This window comes from Symsagittifera roscoffensis, chromosome 2 (assembly GCF_963678635.1).
Source record: "Symsagittifera roscoffensis chromosome 2, txSymRosc1.1, whole genome shotgun sequence".
In the NCBI taxonomy this organism is placed as follows: domain Eukaryota; kingdom Metazoa; phylum Xenacoelomorpha; order Acoela; family Convolutidae; genus Symsagittifera; species Symsagittifera roscoffensis.
This window is the reverse complement of record NC_087063.1, coordinates 46,779,008-46,798,200: the sequence shown is the minus strand read 5'-3', so window position 1 is coordinate 46,798,200 and position 19,193 is coordinate 46,779,008. Positions and strand designations below refer to the sequence as shown.

The 19,193-nt window shown below is 34.0% G+C and overlaps 2 protein-coding genes across 3 annotated transcripts in view; both read right to left on the bottom strand.

Moving 5' to 3' along the window:
• The window catches only part of LOC134839471 (RNA-binding protein with serine-rich domain 1-B-like), a 169,738-nt gene that overhangs the window by 78,850 nt on the left and 71,695 nt on the right, over positions 1 to 19,193 (bottom strand). The gene's annotated exons all lie outside the window — the stretch shown is intronic.
• On the bottom strand, positions 5,017 to 9,909 carry LOC134839470 (putative O-acetyltransferase SAS0844). Of its 2 annotated transcripts, none has more exons than XM_063855038.1 (3): positions 9,660 to 9,909; positions 6,691 to 7,704; positions 5,017 to 6,428 (listed from the first exon to the last, which is right to left on the bottom strand). In XM_063855038.1, exons 2-3 carry the CDS (start codon positions 7,702 to 7,704, stop codon positions 5,361 to 5,363), a joined length of 2,082 nt encoding a protein of 693 aa, XP_063711108.1. In that variant the 5' UTR covers positions 9,660 to 9,909; the 3' UTR covers positions 5,017 to 5,360. The 2 variants fall into 2 exon arrangements, with proteins under 2 accessions (XP_063711108.1, XP_063711107.1); XM_063855037.1 differs by lacking the exon at positions 9,660 to 9,909 and adding an exon at positions 9,557 to 9,568.

Genomic DNA, 19,193 nt, shown 5'->3' with positions numbered 1-19,193 from the left:
CAAAATATATTATCTCATTCAAAACACACCTCATGAGTTTGCAGTCGGTACCGAAGAACTAAAAACTATTAAAGCACTTCAATTGCTTTGGTCACTGCTTCAAACTAAAAACATCATTCGCATACTAGCAAAGTTACTAACAAATTCCGACATGATACACGTCATCTTCCCCCGCTGTTTTTTCCCAGACTATTAACAGGTAAGTATAATTTCAAATATTCCTTACTAATAAATTTAAATTAATACTAAACATTCTTTACTCATGTTTCTTTTAGATTTTTGGTCTTCATACCACGATCATTTGCAAAAAACAGAAAAGAAAAATAAAAAATAAAAATTTGTTAAAATTATTCTAAACTTCAATAATATTTTCACAAAATAATCTGATAAAATTTATACCAAATGAAGTAAATTAATTTATAAATTATTTCCCCATAAGGCAGTAAAATTAATTATGATGAAGATTTATAACTTTAAATTTCCCCCAAAACTAGCAGTAAAATTGAAATTCTGTGTAATAAATTAATAAAATAAAAATGCAGTACTAACCTTTTGATATTTTCATTCACTCGCACAAGATTTCTATCCAAACTCGCACAGCTCGCCCGCGAAGAATTGTTTAAATAATGAATTTCAGTTTCAAGTTTTCACACTCAACAACTCTAACACACGATAACAAGTTCCAAACTTTCCTTTAACCCGGTTGGAAAGGAATTATATACTAAAACAAACTAACCAACGCAGCTTACTAAACACCACAAATCATAAAATAACAGCATGACTAAGAAAAGAAAACCAACGGTACCCAAACCGGATTAACCCAGTTTAAAACTGGATAATTTATTCTTTTGAGGACTATTATAAAGTCTAAGAAAGAAATAATAAAACACAAAAAAGTCGAAAGACAAACCCATAACAAAAACAATTTGATTTTTGAAAAAAGAACACAACCAAAAGAACGTAAGAAAGACCAACATAAAACCAACATAAAACGTTATCACATAACAGGACCTCTTAAAGAAACCGCACGAAATCATACTCCCACTCCTGGCCTAACCCACCAGAGAGGACGTCCTGAGCATGCTCTATAGCCGGCCTAACCCACCGTGCTACATCCACGCTTTGTGACCACACTTCTAGTTTTAATAAGAGGTACTCAAGGGTGAGTAACTCTTCAAAATAACCGAACTAAAACAAAATGCTTTTGTGAAAACAACTAACTAAATTCAGAATTAAAAAACTGAACTAATAAAAATTTTATACAATGTAAATTATACCTTGCAGTATATAGATCAGCACACAACAACAAAGACGAACATCCAAAGACAAAATGACCCCACTACACTTGAACAAGAATGGCTAACCACAACCGATATTCCGTCCACAATCACAACTCAAAGGATTTAGAGTACGACTTGACTTCGCAGAAAAGGACTTCATTGAACTAGACCAATGACCACCTCGATGTTCAAGTATACGTACAGATCCGAGTTATAAGGCATCCCCTCCACGCACAATCTCCACGCCATTCCCAGACGAGGTTGAACACAAAACAAGTTCTCTACATAATACAGAGAAACCCGTCATAGCAAACCATTTTGAAATCAGATTGATTTCGTTGGGAAACACAGTCGTTGTCACAAGAAGACACAACGATTGATGCCCCTAACTCCAGCGTCCTGGAACTTCTCTAACAAGAGGAACCGGACAAGAATACGATGTTCGCCCAATACCAACGTTCATCATCCATCCTTTGAATTGCAGAAAGATAATTCTAAAAAACTCTGTAAAACCCGGATGGGTGGAACCTGATCCAAACTACATTTTATGATTGGATAAATTAGATATTTTACCACTGTAAAGTATTTAATATTAACCAATCATGATCCATCTAACTAACAACCCACTTATTTGTAAGTGCTGAAATTACTTGTAATTTCAGCACCAGAGAGATTTGAATTTATTTTAGAAATTAGTTGTCTCTCCAAGAGAACTTCAACAGCCGCAACAAACCAGTATACCCTAGATCTATTGAGCCTAGCAGAGACTAGTTAAACACCCTGAGACTAGAAAGTATAAGAGTAAGATTAGGATCGGTATTAGACTAAGAAGTTGCACGAATCTATCCGGCCGAAAATAAGATAGCGTGACGAGCAGACGGTGTACCCTATCCGAAAATACTCTATGAGTTAACCACATCGGTGATAACTCACTTTCTCCAACCCAACCAAATAAAATACGATTTTTAACTAGCATTTTTTGACGAAATTGTTTTAGATCAATGGAAAAATATTGTTGTCCTGAGCTCAAAAATGAAAAGATATTTCACCTGTGATCGTTTTTTAAGAATTATGGGAGTTCAAAGATTGTCAATTCAGTTCAATTTGGGACAAATAACACAATATGTAAGCGGTGATATAAGCGGTCAAATATTAACTCAACTTATTTTTTTCTTTTTTTCAAAATTACTGCATTCTGATCCGTTGAAAATTCGCATCGTTCGATAATTTAAAAAAAAACGAATAACCAAGTGAAACAAGGGGAGTTGAGAGATTGTTCATGTGGTCCGAAGTTTTGTTGAAACAAGTAAAATAACTTTCACATAGTATATTGAAGAAGTTTTACGAATAAAAGCTATTCATATCTGCAAAAGACAGACACGGCTCGAAAAAACTCGGTTCTTTTGTTATATTTGCAATTCTGCAATTTTCTCGCCAAAAAACGATAAAAAAATTCCCACCTTTTTAGCAGACTGCTGCTCGTGCTCGGAGGTGGAGCGATAAGCACAGTGATATAATAGCAGAAAAAATCCAAGAGCAGAAAGTATTAAATTGTTTGAACAAATTGGTAAAAACAAGTGTTACAAATATCAATATTATCAGAAAAAAGCGAATAGATTATTTATAAAAATGAGCAACTCGATCGAGTTTTATTTTAACTTAAAAATGATGAAAATATTCAATTAATGCATTTTCTTGGTACTATTGGTTATCCAATTTATTGTTTTTTTTTCGATTAGCCCTGTATAAAACAATAAATTAAAGTTTTTTTCTGCACTTTAGACTTTTTCCCGGGCCGAGGTACGCAACTCCTGCTGCAATACATTTGGGTAGCAGCCGAAATTGATTTTCTGCGACCGAAATTCCGTACTCCCACAGGAGGCGTAGTTTCCACAAATTCGCAACATGGGTCACGCAAAGTCTCAAAATGTTTCACGAAAAGTCGCGAAATGGGTCGCGCAAACCATTAGACGCAGCATGGGTCCCACAAAGCCGCAACAGGTATCCAGCGTTATAAGAAATTTGCAACAGAATATAAGAAATTATAAGAAAATTGAATTTTTGACGTTTTTTGCATTCAAAAACGTAATACAGATGCAAAAAGAAAATTTTATTTCAGTAGATAAATTTTTTTAATATGCAGATAGCTAGACTAACATATTTCTTGTTCATATAAAGACCGCCGTGAGAAAGCAAACACCAAATTTGGTTCTAAATAAAACAAGACTGCTCGTATCAGGGCGAAGCCCTTAATGTTCCGACTGACTTTTAAGGTTTATGGAGCAGTGATAAGATTCAAAACTCAATGAAAGAAAACAAAATGAAAAATTTTTTTTCCTAAAATTTGAAAATTTTTATGAAAATCATCCCCCCACACGCCATATAAACTGATGTTAAGATTGCTATACCAGCATATTTGCTAATCATACAGAAGAAGGACTACGCAAAGTCCCAAAAAAAATAAATGGAAAATTTTAGGGCAATGATAAAGTATTTACCACAAAAACAGAAGCAAGAAATCAATCAAATAATACATAAACTTTTAATTTAGAATACCAGTCATCAATTTTAATATATAAAATTATATGACAGACAGTTATCACTTACCTAAAATTTCAAACGTTTTTTTTTGCTATTTGCAATAATTGACCCTCTCGAAGAATAAAGTAATAATAAGTAATAAAGTTAAACAAGACTGCTCGTATCAGGGCGAAGCCCTGAATGTTCCGACTGCCTTTTAAGGTTTATGGAGCAGTAATAACATTTAAAAAATTCAATGAAATAAAACAAAATTTTAAAAAAATTTTCTAAAATTTGAAATTTTTTTTATAAAAATCATCCCCCCACACGCCACATAAAGTACAAAAAGATAGATTTTGCTCCTTGTAACAAACCAATTATGGCAAACAAGCTTCTTTTAACCAATTTGGAACAATTTCTAAGACGGATTAACTCTCCGCTTACGCGTTAATAGCGCGAAATATATCTCGCGTTAATTGTCCCGAATTGGCCAAAATGGCAATCTTTAAACCCCTGTAACTCTACGAAAAATGATCACAGGTAAAATATCTTTTCAAATTTGAGCTCAGGACAACAATACCTTTCGAATGATATAAAAAGATTCCGTCAAAAATGGCTAGTTAAAAAGTCGAAATTTGTCTGAAGAAAAAAAAACCCACCCCGAGCACAAATATTTCGTTACTTTCGTATCGAAAGTCGGAACAACAAGAATAGCCGGTTGCTGTGCAAGTAGCATGGAATATTCCGACCATATTCATAAGAAAACATTCCTAATTTTTTTTCCAAAATGAAAACGTTATTTGCTCGCAATGTGAAAACAAAACGGTATAGACGTGTGAAAAATAAGTGAATTAGGCATACTCGACATCATTTTTTACAAAAACAAAGAAAAAAAAAGAAAAAACTGAAAAAATCCAATCTTTTTATACAAAAATTTTATTTTTTTTTGTTGGAAATTTTTGGCTTGGCAGCGCTAAATTAAGACGAATGCTCGGATGCTCATTGAGTTGCTACCTTTAGGCACGCGCTGATTCTTCGCCGGTTGATGCGGTGATAGGTAAATCAGACGATTTACGTAAACAAGACATTAAGACGACAAATGATGTTAAATTATGTGAACCGAACTGTTCGAATCTAAACGAATTATATTCCTCAGAAATTCAAGTGGAGAAATTGTGTGCACTTTGCCTTAATGTTCCATCAAAAATTGTTGTCATCTAAAGAGCTGCCAAATCCAACTATTACTTATTTAATTTTTTACTAGCGTTTCATTACTTGATTTTTACACAAACTGAATTTAACAGCGTCCTTTCAATCTACTTAATATACAACTCGATATTTTTGCTTATATTCATTGATCTTTTTTGACTCTAGTTTACACCTGAAACACTTTATAATACCATTAATACTTATTAGTATATTACAGCATTGTCAGCATTTAAAACTTGGATACACACACCAATAATAAAACTAGATTAAAAATGCAAGCCTCAAAAAAAGTAACTGCGCGATTATGAATGATTTTTGTTCTGATTTAGAAAAAGAATTTCAGCTTTTCATTTAATTAGCGAATGTATTTGTGTGAATATTTTGGTTAATGATTTCTTCAGCTAGGACGCCAATTTTTTTTCTCGCAAACTCGGTGCTAATATGAGCTGAATTCTTCCATACTATCACACCATCAGAGACAGAACCAAAAACAAACAAGCTTGATTGGTTATGAAAAATTAAGGGGCCCAGGTCGATGTAATAGAACCTGTCGTATGTCTGTTTCAGGTCTTTGAACAGATTTCTCATAACTTCTATTCCGCTATCGTACTTCAGTTCTGCTTGGCACTGATTCGCGTAATTCAACCAGTCGTCTTTGTGCAAGTTTTTGATTCTTTTCAGGCATTTTTTCGGCTCATTTATTGCATGTGGATGCTCTAATAAAAATACTCCAGTGGTATACTTCAACGCATATGGTACAAATTCAAAGTAAGCTTGCCGTATAAGTTTTTCCCATTCCAGTAGATTATCATCAACGCTTATACCGCTGAAGTTTCCGTACCATAGTTTAACTTTTTGTATGGTCCTGGTAAAGAAAAATGTTAAATTTGGACGTGTTTTTGTGAGATAAATTTGTGCTTTAACACGATAAGTTTGATAATTATAGGTAGTATCACGTTCGGTTTTTTCCAAGTTCGTCAAATAAGGCGACGCGCTCTCCCACATATGAGCGTATTCAAATGATATGTTGCATTCTTTTTTCAACTCTAGAAATGGTTCAACCCACGCTTCGGTATAAGAATCACCAGTGAGGAAAATACTTCCAAATTTGCGAAACTCATTGCAAAGAAAATAGAATTTTTCATCGGTCGAGTTGGTCGAACTCTCATATTGCATGTTGACTAAAGCAAGTGGTTCGTCTTGTGCTTCTTTCTGGCTTCTACAGCTCGAAAAAACTATTCCTAGAAATGCAGTTTGGAGAAAAAGTAAGCATAAGAAGAAAGCCAGAATATGGACGGGCTTGGGATTAAGTTTAGCGATCAATTGCTTCGTTGGAGTTTCCACCAGGAAGTGTAAAACGACTGCTGCAAGAAATGTTACAATCAATATCTGCACTGCACGCAATGGTCCATCAAGTGCCTTCAAAAAGGGACTTAAAATTCAGAATCAGGCAGCATTAAGAACTAAGACTAAAACATCACTTTTTTAAGACCCTGTATTTCAAATTGATAAGTCACAGAGGCACTTATGATCCAAAATTGCGCTCAATTTCAGGCCATAAAACTTCCCACGAAATATCAAAACAAAAATTATTTCTAAAAGTTGTTTATTTTATATGAAAATCAAGAAAATTGGTATCCTTAAAAAAATTAAAGATAAGCTTCAAAATTTAAGTCCCTGCCTCAAGACCCAGAATATCTCCGAACTTAGAGATTGGCACGTGGCAAAGGTACATGCCATAGGAGAGATTTCCAATGAAGCAAATTATTTTATTCTCAAAAAACTTTGTTTTAATTTGCCCATTCTCGGAGGAAATTTCCAGAAGCGTAAAAAGAGCAAACGATCCCAATACTGTAATTTGACCTAAAAATAAACTGTTTATCTGGGTAAAAAGTAGCACAAATAACACAAATACCGCCAACAGACCACCAGAAAGATAGTCGGAAACTTTTTCAATTTTTGATTCTTTCTGCTCTGGCTGCTTGTTAAACTGATTTTTTGTCTCTCTCAAAAGGATAACAACTGCCAAAACAGAACCTGCAAGTAGTTGGTAAACACGTCCGAAAGTAGAAAAATAAGAAATCATTGGGTTTTGATCCCATAAGTGGATATTATACGCACTAGTTATGAAAAAAGTGCCAACGAAAGTGAAAAATAAGTATTTTAAGTTTTTGCGACAAACTGACCACAAAACTGAGATTAGCAAAGGATAAATGAAATAAAACTGTTCCTCAATTGAAAGCGACCAAAAATGTATAACTGGACTTTGGTCAGACCCTTTTTCTGTAAAATAATCAGTCGCAATTCTCAAAGCATACCAATTTTGACCATAAAGCGAAGACCACAAAAATGAATTCTTATGTCGTTCAGTATATTCAGGGAGCTCGATAAATATGTAAATAATCGCTGTTAAAATCAGAGCCAAGCATGAAGCCGGAAATAATCTGGTAAAGCGTCTACAATAAAAATTGGAAAAATCTATTCGATCGTTGTTGTAAAGTTCTCTGAGCAAAATTGAAGTTATGAGGTAGCCCGAAAGTACGAAGAAGACATCGACGCCGACAGAGCCATTGGAGAAAGCGGGAAGGTGGCAGTGGAATAGAATAACGAGAAGACAACAAATACCTCGAATGGAATCTAAATGCTTGCGATGTTTGAATTTAAGCATTTTGGTCGTCATTCCTGCAATAACCATCTGAAAAAAAAAATGCATCGTTATTTATGAATGCGCAAACTCAACACAGATCTTTTTGTAGAACGATTCTGCTTGTAAAAATGCGAAGCAGCCATAATTCCAACCAATCGCCCCTAAACTATTTTAGAAGAAGTATGTCGTTATGCTAACAAAATCCTCGAACAATATTTAAATCTTCAAAAATAAAGACAATTGTTAGTAGACTTGCTTCAATTCAGATTAAATTTTTTATTAAAAATTTTCGATTTTCTTGAATTTTGAGCTTTTTTAGATAGGCATTATGAAAAGAGTAATAATAAAATACCAATATTGCTCTTTCTTTAACAATTCATCATTTATTGAAGTTTCTTAAGACGAAAAACCATAAACAATTTTTAAAATTCAGATGATGTAACAGGCTCGCCTTGATGTTCTAACGACCACTAATCAAAGTTTTTCTTTCTACAACAACTCAGCATTAGATTCTCATTTTTTTTGAGAGTGTTCAAAATGAAAAATCTTTAAAAGTTTTTAAAAATTCAGATACTATAGCAGCCTTTTCTGGAAAATCTTTCTCATTTGGAAGAACGGTTCGTTTTGCCTAGTGTTAAATATTTTCAAGAACGCAATTTAATTTTTAACGCAAGTAATGGACCAAACTTCCATAAGTGCATAATAGCAATTTCGAACCCACATAATTCTGCATAAAAAATTTTTGTTAAAAAACACTAAAAAGCTTCGAGCTCGGGCATCAAAGTTTTTCAGAATACTTTTTAAAACACCGCCAAACAGGCGAAGATCTAAGAAATTCTCGAGGGGGGGGGCAGTTTTTCGTTTAACATTTGGAAATTTTGTCGACCTTTTTTTTATAATGACCAAAGTGATTTTCTGAGCTCTCCGAATTCACTATAAAACCGGTAAATGGAGTAAATTTGTATCGCCGCAGGCAACTTTTTGAAAAAAGGTCAAAAACGGCGTAGATTTACTATAGATTGGGATTGGCGCCAAAGCCGCCTTTAGAAAGTTTTAACGTCAGTCAGCCAAAAATGGATATCTCAAATTAGACAATTAACGCGCGATATAGTTCGCGCTATTAACGCGTAAGCTGAGATTTAATCCTTCTTAGAAATTTTTCCAAATTGGTTGAAGGAAGCTTATTTGCCATAATTGATTTGTTACTAGCTGCGAGATTGCTTACTTCGTGCTTGATATTGCGTGTGGGGAGATTATTTTTACAAAAATTCTCAAACTTAAAAAAAATTATTTAAGTTTTCTTACATTTAGTTTTTTCATGTTTTTACTGCCATAGACCTTAACAGGCAGTCGGAACATCAGAGCTTTGCACTGATGCGAGCAGTCTTGTTAAATTTGGAAGCCTTTGGCTAATTAATATGACCAATTACTTCCCTAAAAATGAACAAATTTGAGAGCTCGATAATTTGCTACGCGTAAGTAATTGTTCTTTAATCATCTTAATAATAACATCTTAAGGCGCGCATAAATTAGGCTAATTATATGTCCTAAGTAGTAAAATTCATACAACACTTTTACCAAACATTTTAGCAGTTAAAGTAGTTTTTTGAATTCGAACTGAGGGCATAAAATTTTTTCGTTGATTGACTGGTCTAAATAAAATCAACAAAGCATTAAAAATCTATAACTTTAATCAAAAGTTGGAACAAAAACAACCCTTAGTACAAAAGTTGGGTATTTGTATCTTTTCTTGTTCCTGTCAAAAATCAATTATTTAAATGCACCGATTTTAAATGAACCGAGTTTTCTTCATTATTTTAACTCGACTTAAACTTAAGCAGAATTAGCCAAAAGTTTTAAGTATTTTGAAAACTTTTCAATATTGTTTCAATGAACTTACAGAGTTTATCCCAGACTAGAAAAAACACAGGTAATAGCTACGGTAACAAACGCTCAACAACTGGCAGAAATTGTTAGAAATCGAAAATGTGAATCAAACGAACCAGTGCAATCAGTGTTTTGTTCTTTGTTTATATACATTGAATACTCTAAAGCTGCAATTAGAGAAACTCTAGCTGAATCAAGGAAAAGACCCAGAAGATTTTGTCCTTTTTTGAAATTGAAGCAATAATAAAAAGATTGAAATAGAAACTTTTATGGAGAATGGCTCGAAGACAGTTTGAATTGAACTCCTTTTTGTACCAACAACAAAGACCTTTCTTTTATTATTTTTTTTAAAATATACTGTTTGTCAAAAATGGTGTGACGTTTGTCACGTTAGATTTCAATAATTTACTTTTTTCTTACAAACATGACGGACTTCAAAGTGAAATACTCAACATTTGTTTGTCAAGTGCAATTTAAAAGCGAGCTGTATAAATTTATAAGCAATCCAAAAACACATTATGAAACGGAAGTATACATGGTCAACTTTGGTTTGATAAAAAACTGCCACCGAGAACGATAAATGAAACGGCGCGAAGTGAGCATGCAGATAAGAGTTAACATTGGATTTGCAAGATTTGTGTTCTATTTTTTCAACAAGAGATCATCGCTGCAAAAAGAAGCACACTATACAGCTTCAGCGGGGCACTAATGCTAGCTTTGATAACGAAAACTGTAAGCTTTACCAGAAATCAATAGAAATATAAGTGTGACCTTGTGAACTTGTGACTTATTACCGTTAAGAGATCGCTGCAGTTTAGAGATTTCTGTTGATTTCTGGTGGAATTTACAGTTTTCGTTATCAATGCTAGCATTGGTGCCCAGCTGAAGCTGTATAGTGTGCTTTTGTTTGCAAGCAAGGTTCATTCACCTTCTCAATCATGTACTTTCCTTGAAAATTAGAAGAAAAAAAACAGAAAGAAAAGCAGAAAAAGCTGTAAGCTCACAAATATAGGTACCTTTTTCTTCGTTATATTCTTTTTGTTATGTTACAAGAGCTAATAAAAGTTTCATCATTTAAAGCCGAATAGTTCGACGAACTTGTGACTTACTTCTGGTTAGAGAGACTAATTTGCTTAAGCTTATGTTCAATTTATAACATCGAACAAAAATTACTAAAATCAATTTGATAGATATTTCATTCACCTGCTCAATCATAGATCTTATTAAAAGTTTATGAAAAGCTTGCTCTTTGAAAAACAACAAAAAAAATCTCAAAAACATAGGGGGTCTGTTTTTATCAAAGTTTTTCTGTTGCTTTATTTTTCTTGTTTTTCTTTTCAAGTCAAGTATCTTCTATAGATCTTCCGATTTGTCCAATTTGTGATGTTTTTGTTCATTGCATATATAGTTTTTGTCACCTTCAGGCTATCGGCGTTGAAGAAGAGGATTCGGTTTGATCACTATCTTCTGTTTCATATTGTTGGTTGTAGAACTCAGGACAAACAAAAGCGAGGCATATTATTGAGATTTGAGTGTTTTTCTTGCAGTAGTTTCCCTGTGTTTTTGAGTGTTTTTCCTGTTTTTTGCCTGATCCACGAATACATTACAAACCTGTGCTGCTATCGGTGGTGTGGTTGCTGAATAAAACAAGCAAGACGAGCACTAAATAGAGTTGCTTTGATTTTTAATTTTATCATGTTATAATGTTTCATCGAGTTGCAATGCCTAAAGCGAACGAAATTTTGGGTTTTGTTTCTGAATCCGTTGTGCAGGAAAAAAATGCGCCAGAAGCAGGAGCTGTATATGAAGCATCCGATAAAAAGCGCAAAAAAAATTCTAAAGTCGGATGTACGAAATTGTGGCGAGGTTTTTGGAGCAGTTAAAGGCAAAGGCGGCAAAACCAATAGGGTCAGTTCAGAAGAGGCAGTATAAATAAGTTTCCGCTGTGTTGACTTCTTTTTTTTAAACCATAAATTTTCTTCGGCTGAAAAAATAGTGAATTAGCTCAAATGTTCCATTCCATTCCCAATATGTTTTTTATTGTATTTTGGCCGGTCATTTCATAGCGAGATATGGCGCAGTGTTGCTGAGGGATTGCATTCAAAAAATGAGGGTTCCTAGTATTTTATTTAGCCTGGTAAAAATTTCAATTTTGCGAGTAATTTTGTTACATCTGTGAACAATTTTTTTGCTTTTCCGCATTGGTTGTTGCCTTGTTGAAATCGTCCACGTTGAAGTTGCTGTTGATGAGTTCGTTAATGTGAGGGCCTTTGTAAGTTTTCCTCATCACTTGTTTGAACAGCGAAGGTCGCAAGAAATGGCGTGCATTTAGCACCAAAAACAAAGAGACTGTAAAAATCTGACCGAGTAAGTCCCAGGTGGATCCGAAAAACTTTTGGTCTTCTGTTTGGACAGAAATTTACATCTTTTAAATTTGTACATAGATGGAAAATTTCAGATCAAGTTTGATCTGCGGTCATCGTGATGTCTGTGAAATTTTTAAAGATGAAACGTCTGTGCAGTGTAAGCTGCTGTGTTAATGAGTGAAATTGGCTTGCGGAAACGTTTATGCCTCAGAACTACTTGGTTGTGGAAAAATTATTGCGTGATGTGTATGATTGTTTGGCAAATTTTGATTGTTTGCGATTTTTCTAAATGTGATGTTTGCTGAAAATGAGAGCTGTTGCTGTTGAGCAGACGTGATTTTTAATAGTTTTGCATGATTTTTGGATTGGGCGCTATTGATGGCTTCAGGAGTCCTGTCTGCTGCGATGCTGTTTCTCATGAGCAGTCTTCTGTACTCAAAGACAAGATCATCTATTTTGTCTTCAACTCCAGTGAGTGTAGACAGGAGTTTTTTTGGCTGTAGGCCGTTTGTCGAATGGTCAAGGATGTAAGTCATAGCTTTCGAGGCTGCTTCAGAAAACTGTTTTCGCATAATGAAGACGTACAACGTTTTTTCAGTAACCCGAACTCTTCACGTAATGAGAACGTAAGGTACTGGGTAAACAAAAGGAAACCAGTAACCACACAAAAAAACACCTACTTACGATTGCAAAAATTTTTCACGCAATTTGTTGCAACTTAGAGCCGGTATTTCTTCTAACAATGCATATGCTTTTTGAAATATTGAGTGCCGAATAAACTCAAAAAACTCGAGATTTTGCTTTCCCCCGAGTTTTTCCAATGAAACAGCTTTTTTATGATTTTTTGATTTCAAGAGCGAATTAAAATTTTAAGAAACTAGGGCAGTTGGTTTCTATATATCTTGCGAGTGTTAAATTTGTGTTGTTTCTGGTCAATGCGTATATATCTGCGGTCATCATTTATGTGCACTGCTGTTTTTTTTGTTGCGGTAATTCGAAGAGCAAAGAGTGAACTGTACAAAAGCATTTGTTTTGAAAATCAAAACATCATGCGATTAGAAATTTTCTAACGCCAAAAACTCTGAGTTTGGATGTTCAAATGCAAAAAAAATCAGCAGCTTACCCTTGAAATTCAATTTTTTCGAATTTCAATTTTTTCGTAATGCCTCCGATACAAATGCATAAGACAGCAATTTAGAGAAAAGTCCGCAGAGCAAACAATTGTGACAATTGGTAGCTATAGGTTTTGGCAACTTATAACACTTTACAAAATTGCTGACTTAAACATCATAGCCGACAAATTTTTTGTAACTTCAAAAATTTCTGAGCGTACTGATTTGATAGCACGTTTTTCTAAAAATTTTCTCATGATAAAAATTACAACGAGTATATGGTACGAAAAAATCATATTTTGGTTCGTCGTTTCATTTTAGTGAACAATTTTTGTGTTTCAGGGTCTTTTTTTTGTCAATACATTCGATAACATGTATGAGCTATGAACCGAGCAGCTTCTTTTATAACCAATTGGAGCCTTGTCTGAAAACCAACTATTATACTTGTTCCGACGACGTCACTGACGGACTGGAAAGGTTTATTGTTTAGTTTAGCTTGAACAACCTATTCGACAACCTCAAAGAAAAATTGTAGTTGCATTAAGCCAATTATCTTGCATTAAGCCTATTAACTCAATAAATTTTTCAAATGATACGGATTCTGAAACTGCTCACTAAAAAGGTTTGCGTCCAGAAAAATTCATCTGAATTTTTCCAGTTTTCAGACTAGCTACTATAAGTTTGGCGAGATCCAACGTGACTTTTATAGAATTATTAGTTTCTTCTTTTTACTAATCGTCTAATTAAATGCAGACCACATCTCCTCGAAAAAATTTAAAACGAATTTAAAAAGCTTACAAAAAGTTAAATCAAATGTCGTCGGAGCATTTAGAGCAATCACGAACCACCTATCCTTTTTTAAGAAACTGAAAATTGACAACGTATAAACATCTTTTTTTGGTACTATTTTTCTTCAATTTACTGATATAATAGTGCAATTTTGTTGTTTTATTGAAGGCTAATTTACAAAATTTTTCGACAGTGGAAAACATGTCTCAGAAAAACATGTTTTTTAATGCCTAATTTAGCTTTTATCTAACACTAAGAACCCTAAAAACTCTACAAATGAGTCATTACTAGGCCAAACTGTGCATTTTGCGAAGAATTTTGCTCCAAAAACAGGCAACTTTGCGGAATCTGCAACAAAATTTGTGGAATTTGGAACATTTTGTGGAAACCATAAACAAATAATATTATACGTTTTTAGCAAAAATCAGCTGTCGTGGAAGCCGCAACTGTAAGTGGAATCCGCAAAATGCAAGTAAAATCCGCATATTGTAGACGGATTCCGCAAACTTAAAGCAGAATCCGCAAACTGTAAGCGCCAACAGCGTAAATTTGCGGAATCCACTTATTTTTGCGGAATCCACTTACATTTGCGGAATCTAGAACAGCTAACGGTTTTTGCTGGAAGCCACAACTGTAAGTGGAATCCGCAAATTATAAAAAAAAAATCCGCAAATTGTAAACGGATTCTGCAAATTTAAAGCGGAATCCCAAGTTGTATATGACATCCGCATAAATTTGCGGAATCCGCTTACATTTGCGGAATCCAGAACAGCTAGCATTATGCGCTCCTTGCGGAATCCGCAACAAAACTAATATGCCGACATAGTTTACGCTAAAAGTATTCACGGAATCCATGGAAGTTTTGTAAGTGGAAGCAACTTAAATTTTGGAACATTCTTAAAGACTTGTTTCTGGACTCCAAGATCATGCGGACAAAAATTATGCGCCTATCCAGTGCACAGTTTGGCCTCGTAATTATATAAAAAACGGAAAAAATTGAGGAATTTTGTAAAGAATTTTCGCTTTTGATCTTCATTCAGGAAATATAATTCTAGTCAACTAGGACTCTGATATTTGTTTCACAAAACTTTGGGTACTTATGCCCAAATCACGCAGGAAAGACGACTCAGAAAAAACTAAAATACCAAATTTCTTTGAGTTTTTTGTAACACTTGCACAACAACCGGCAATTCTTGTTTTCCCTCATCTGTTGATACGAAAATTTTTTTAGCAACGTCTGATAAAAAATTTGCCGGGAAAAAAATAAAAGTTTTTTCGCGGTAATCTCCCATATGGATTTTTGAATATTGTGCTTTTTTAGTTCTGACAGAAATCGTAGCTCTTTGGTTCTGTCATTTAATAGGTCAATTAGAAAAAAAAAGCATTTCAAAATATCCCTGATGGTTTTTTGTTTTGTCTCTGAAAGAGAGCTCATGGTTGACATGAATAATTACTACAAGGTTCAGAAAGATGGCAGCACAAAAAAATTAATGAAACGTCTTTAAAAATGCATTAAAAAACAAAAACTAATTTTTGGATTTTTTTTTCTCATTATTTGTAAGCAAAATAGCATACAAGGTTCCGATCAAACTTTTGAAGCTTTATTTGTCATCAAAACGCATCAGTTAATAATTTTTGAGCATGTTTTTTGGAAGTTAGGAAGTTCGGTTCAGCTTATTTTTGATAATTAGGTCGAAGTTAATTTATCAGTCATTCTCTAAAAAAAGACGGGTGTTTCATAAAACACCAGTTCTACAAATTGCCAAATCATAGAGCAAAAATTGTATCAGAATTATGTGAAGATTGTATAAAAACAGCGAACATCTGATTGAATGTTGCATAATAATATTGATTTTTGGCATGTTGTAATGGAAATCTTGATTTTGGCTTGTTGGCTCTTCAGTTGTTCAGTTGTTGGACTACGACCGAAAAAATATATATCGTGTTATTATTCAGTTCTTAAAGCGTAGTACAGTACAACTTAGTCAAATGTTTCTGGTTCTGCCGGGTAGAAGCGATTCTGCACTACCGATATTTACCATCCTTGGATTGGTTGGAACAAAACATCTACTTTCTTACAAAGTACAAAAATTGGATTTCGTATCATTTAAATTGTCACTCTGCATTTTTGATTGTTTATTACTGTTTGCTTAGCTCTGAAAATGTTTATCTTTCAATTTTTTTTGTAAGAGCTATTAATTATTTTTAGTCGCGAGTGATAGAGAGTGAAGAAACAATTCCATTTGCTTCAATTGAGGCTCCTATGGCACGTAGGCTTTAATATAAAATTTTTTTTTCGTATTTCGGCTTCGACCACTTTGGTACTATTTTAAAATAGCCATTTTTGTCTGACATAACCTAACTTTTCTTAATCTTTGGCGCCAACCTATACCAATATGAGTGGGGAGCGCGAACCGAAAACAGAAGATCTAAACTTTTCAAAAATTGCCTAAAACCGCTACTTGTGATCTGCAGTGCATAAATTTTCCCCAAAATAGGATCGTTACAGTGATTTGGGAGATTTTTGAAAATAAGTTAGTTTAAACTGAAAAAAAGGTCAAACAAAATAGGCCCCTCTCGCACCCATCCGAAAGTTCTAGATCCGCATCTGGTTAATCATATACCATTTTGTACCTTGTAATGAATTAACTCCATTTTTGAAAAAGGTAGGGGGAATACTTAACAAGGTCCAGTTTTGCGATTCAGCTGATTAAGCGCAAGAGTTGAACGTGACATGAGATAAGAACAGAATGGCAAGTTGAAACTTTTATAACTTGAGATTTCTTGAGCCAATTTAATCAAATCTTCTTGTATCTCTCGAGCATTTTGCACTGAATATATTTCTTTGTGAAGTTGCCTATGGTAGATGAACAATCGTCTATATTATTCTGACTTTCTTCAATTCCTCAGGAGTACTTTAACTTACAGTAGCCGTAAGCATCAAAATGGTTTCAAATTTGCAGTACTGTATAATTCATAAAAACAGGCCATACGTCGGCCAAAGTTGTTATTTTTTTTGAATTTTCCGTCTGAGTCACTACAAAAAAACCTTGAAATAAAACTAAATATTGCATGAGAAGATGAGAAGGGAGCTATTAGGAACAATCTTGGAATAGTAAACATATAGATAGAAAGCTAAAACCATAAATATTCCAATCCTCTGAACATGCTTCTTTCACTTGAAGTTCATATGGTATCAACGGCTTAAAAGTTGAGTTTTTTAACACACTGTGCCTACGTCCAATCAACCTTGATATCTTTGAAAGATCCTTCACAACCTTCAAGATCTTGGCAGAGTTTCCAAGCTGAGCGGAGTTGGATGATAACACACGGCTAGAAAGTCCAGATTGTCTGCGCCGCAGGCAAACTTTGAAAAAACAGGCCAAAAAAGTTTTTTGAGGCATTATTTTTGGAAAAATTTGACTTAAAATTGCATTTTTTGGCGCGCGCTTTCCCCTCAAAATTGGTTAATGTTGGCTTTTAGAAAAAATTTAGGGTCAGTCAGCCAAAAGTGGATATCTTAAATTATTATAAAGGGCCCTCACTTCTCCAACCCCCCATTTCTCCACCTCCCCCTAAATCCACTGGTGCACTTACTTATTTGTTTTTGTTTTTCCCGTTAATGAAAAAATCCAACTCGACAACCAAAACTGGCTGAATTTTAGCAAAAATTCATCAAAGATTTAGATAATTTTTTCATATAGTTTGTTCAAACAAAAATATAGCAAATGGCGCATAGTCAAAGAGAAAAACTAAAAACAAAAAAAACTCATTAAAAAATTTGTGCAAGAAAAGAAATTCTTATGGCTAGTGAAAAAAGTCCGATGTTTTTGGAAAAAAAAGCGTTTTTTTTAACGCAAATAACATTTAAAACGAATCAGTATTTTAAATTACAGAAAAAAAAACAGTTGTATTGGAATGCGTAAAATTTTAAGAAATGGCCGTTTAAATAAAAATAAAAGTGATTGACATCTTGGCTATTTCAGATTAAGACCTCCCGCAATCAAAGGGTTATTTACTACCGCATAGGAAGAGACGGTTATTTCCCTTATTCCTAAAGTTCTAGAAAAGACTTGTTTAAATAAGCTGAACAATTGTAATCGGTTCTTCAAATGTGTTTCGTTTTTGCGCTTTGAATCGCAACCCCAAAAAGAAGAGTGAACGAAGCTCAGAGTGACCGCGCCATCAGTGGTTCACTGCATAAACAAGAAGATATAATTAAAAAACAATATTATTTATCTTCACATCTTATTGTAAAAATTCATCCTACGACGGAGCCTTTGCATGTGAAATTGCACAATTATCTTTGTGGGTCGACCAGTATCTCTCGTGGGAGCAAAAAATGTTTCAAAAGCCGTTCAGATTTCAAAAATACGTGAACAAATTTGGTTGCCAGATGTGTTTGTCCTCAACCAGCTTTGCGCTTTTTTTCATGAAACTATTGGGCAGGGCTGGAAAAAAACGAGTATCTAAGTTTCAGCAGTTCTCGGTTCAAAAAACTTATCGATCTAAAAATCTAATTTCTCTAATCAATATTTAGCTGTTAATGTTCTTATTTCCATGCTCTGGTATTTTAAATGAAATGTTCGCGCTGAAAATTCACATGTTCGATGCGTTTTATTAAATTACTGATTCGGATGCATTTTATTGTATTACACCCAACAATGTTAAATTTTTTCTTATATTGTTCACACTGAGAGCCAAACTTCTTGCTGATTTCGTTTTTGGAGTTTTCTTGTATTTGATGGTGAGGTCAATTAAATTCTCAACACAAAAATTAATTTTTTTTTCGAAAATTTGAAATATAATTACGTTTTATTTTTGACCCCAAAAATTTGAAACTTTGAACCTGCAAAAACTGGTTCGGATGTCGAGGCACGTGCGAAAGCGTACCACAAAAAAAGAAAGAAAGCGAGCAGTTTACTGAGAAGATTTTGTTGAACTATAAAATCAGTTGATGCTGTTGAACTATGGATGCGATGGCCTTACATGACGATTTGAAAACGTTTTATGTTAATTATGATTTCTGATAAATTCAACCCATTATTTGTATTATTGCAGAAGTGCCGGTAAAAAAACAAAATGAATGTTTGTGGGAAGGGAAGGGGGTTATCCGTTCATTTTTCCACTTCTTAACTAATTATTTTGACGAAAAGTTCTTATACCATTGGAAAAAAATTGTTGTCTGGAGCTCAAATATGATGAATTGAAGCGATGAATTTAATCGTTGCGAATTGAATTGAGGCAAGAAACATGGTCTAATTGTTAGAATACCTGACACTAAATACATCCCATTGTACTTTGCGCTTTCGGGATAAAACAAAAAAACTTCAAAAGTCGATTATTTTACTTTTTTCAGCCAATCTTTTTAAAATTGGCCCAG

What these genes read in the sequence shown, in the direction of transcription:
- LOC134839470 (XM_063855038.1), bottom strand. Translation starts at nt 7,704, where the DNA reads ATGGTTATTGCAGGAATGACGACCAAAATGCTTAAATTCAAACATCGC. An exon ending in GAGATATTCTGGGTCTTGAG is followed by an intron (nt 6,429 to 6,690) that starts GCAGGGACTTAA and finishes CCCTTTTTGAAG; the next exon opens with GCACTTGATGGACCATTGCG.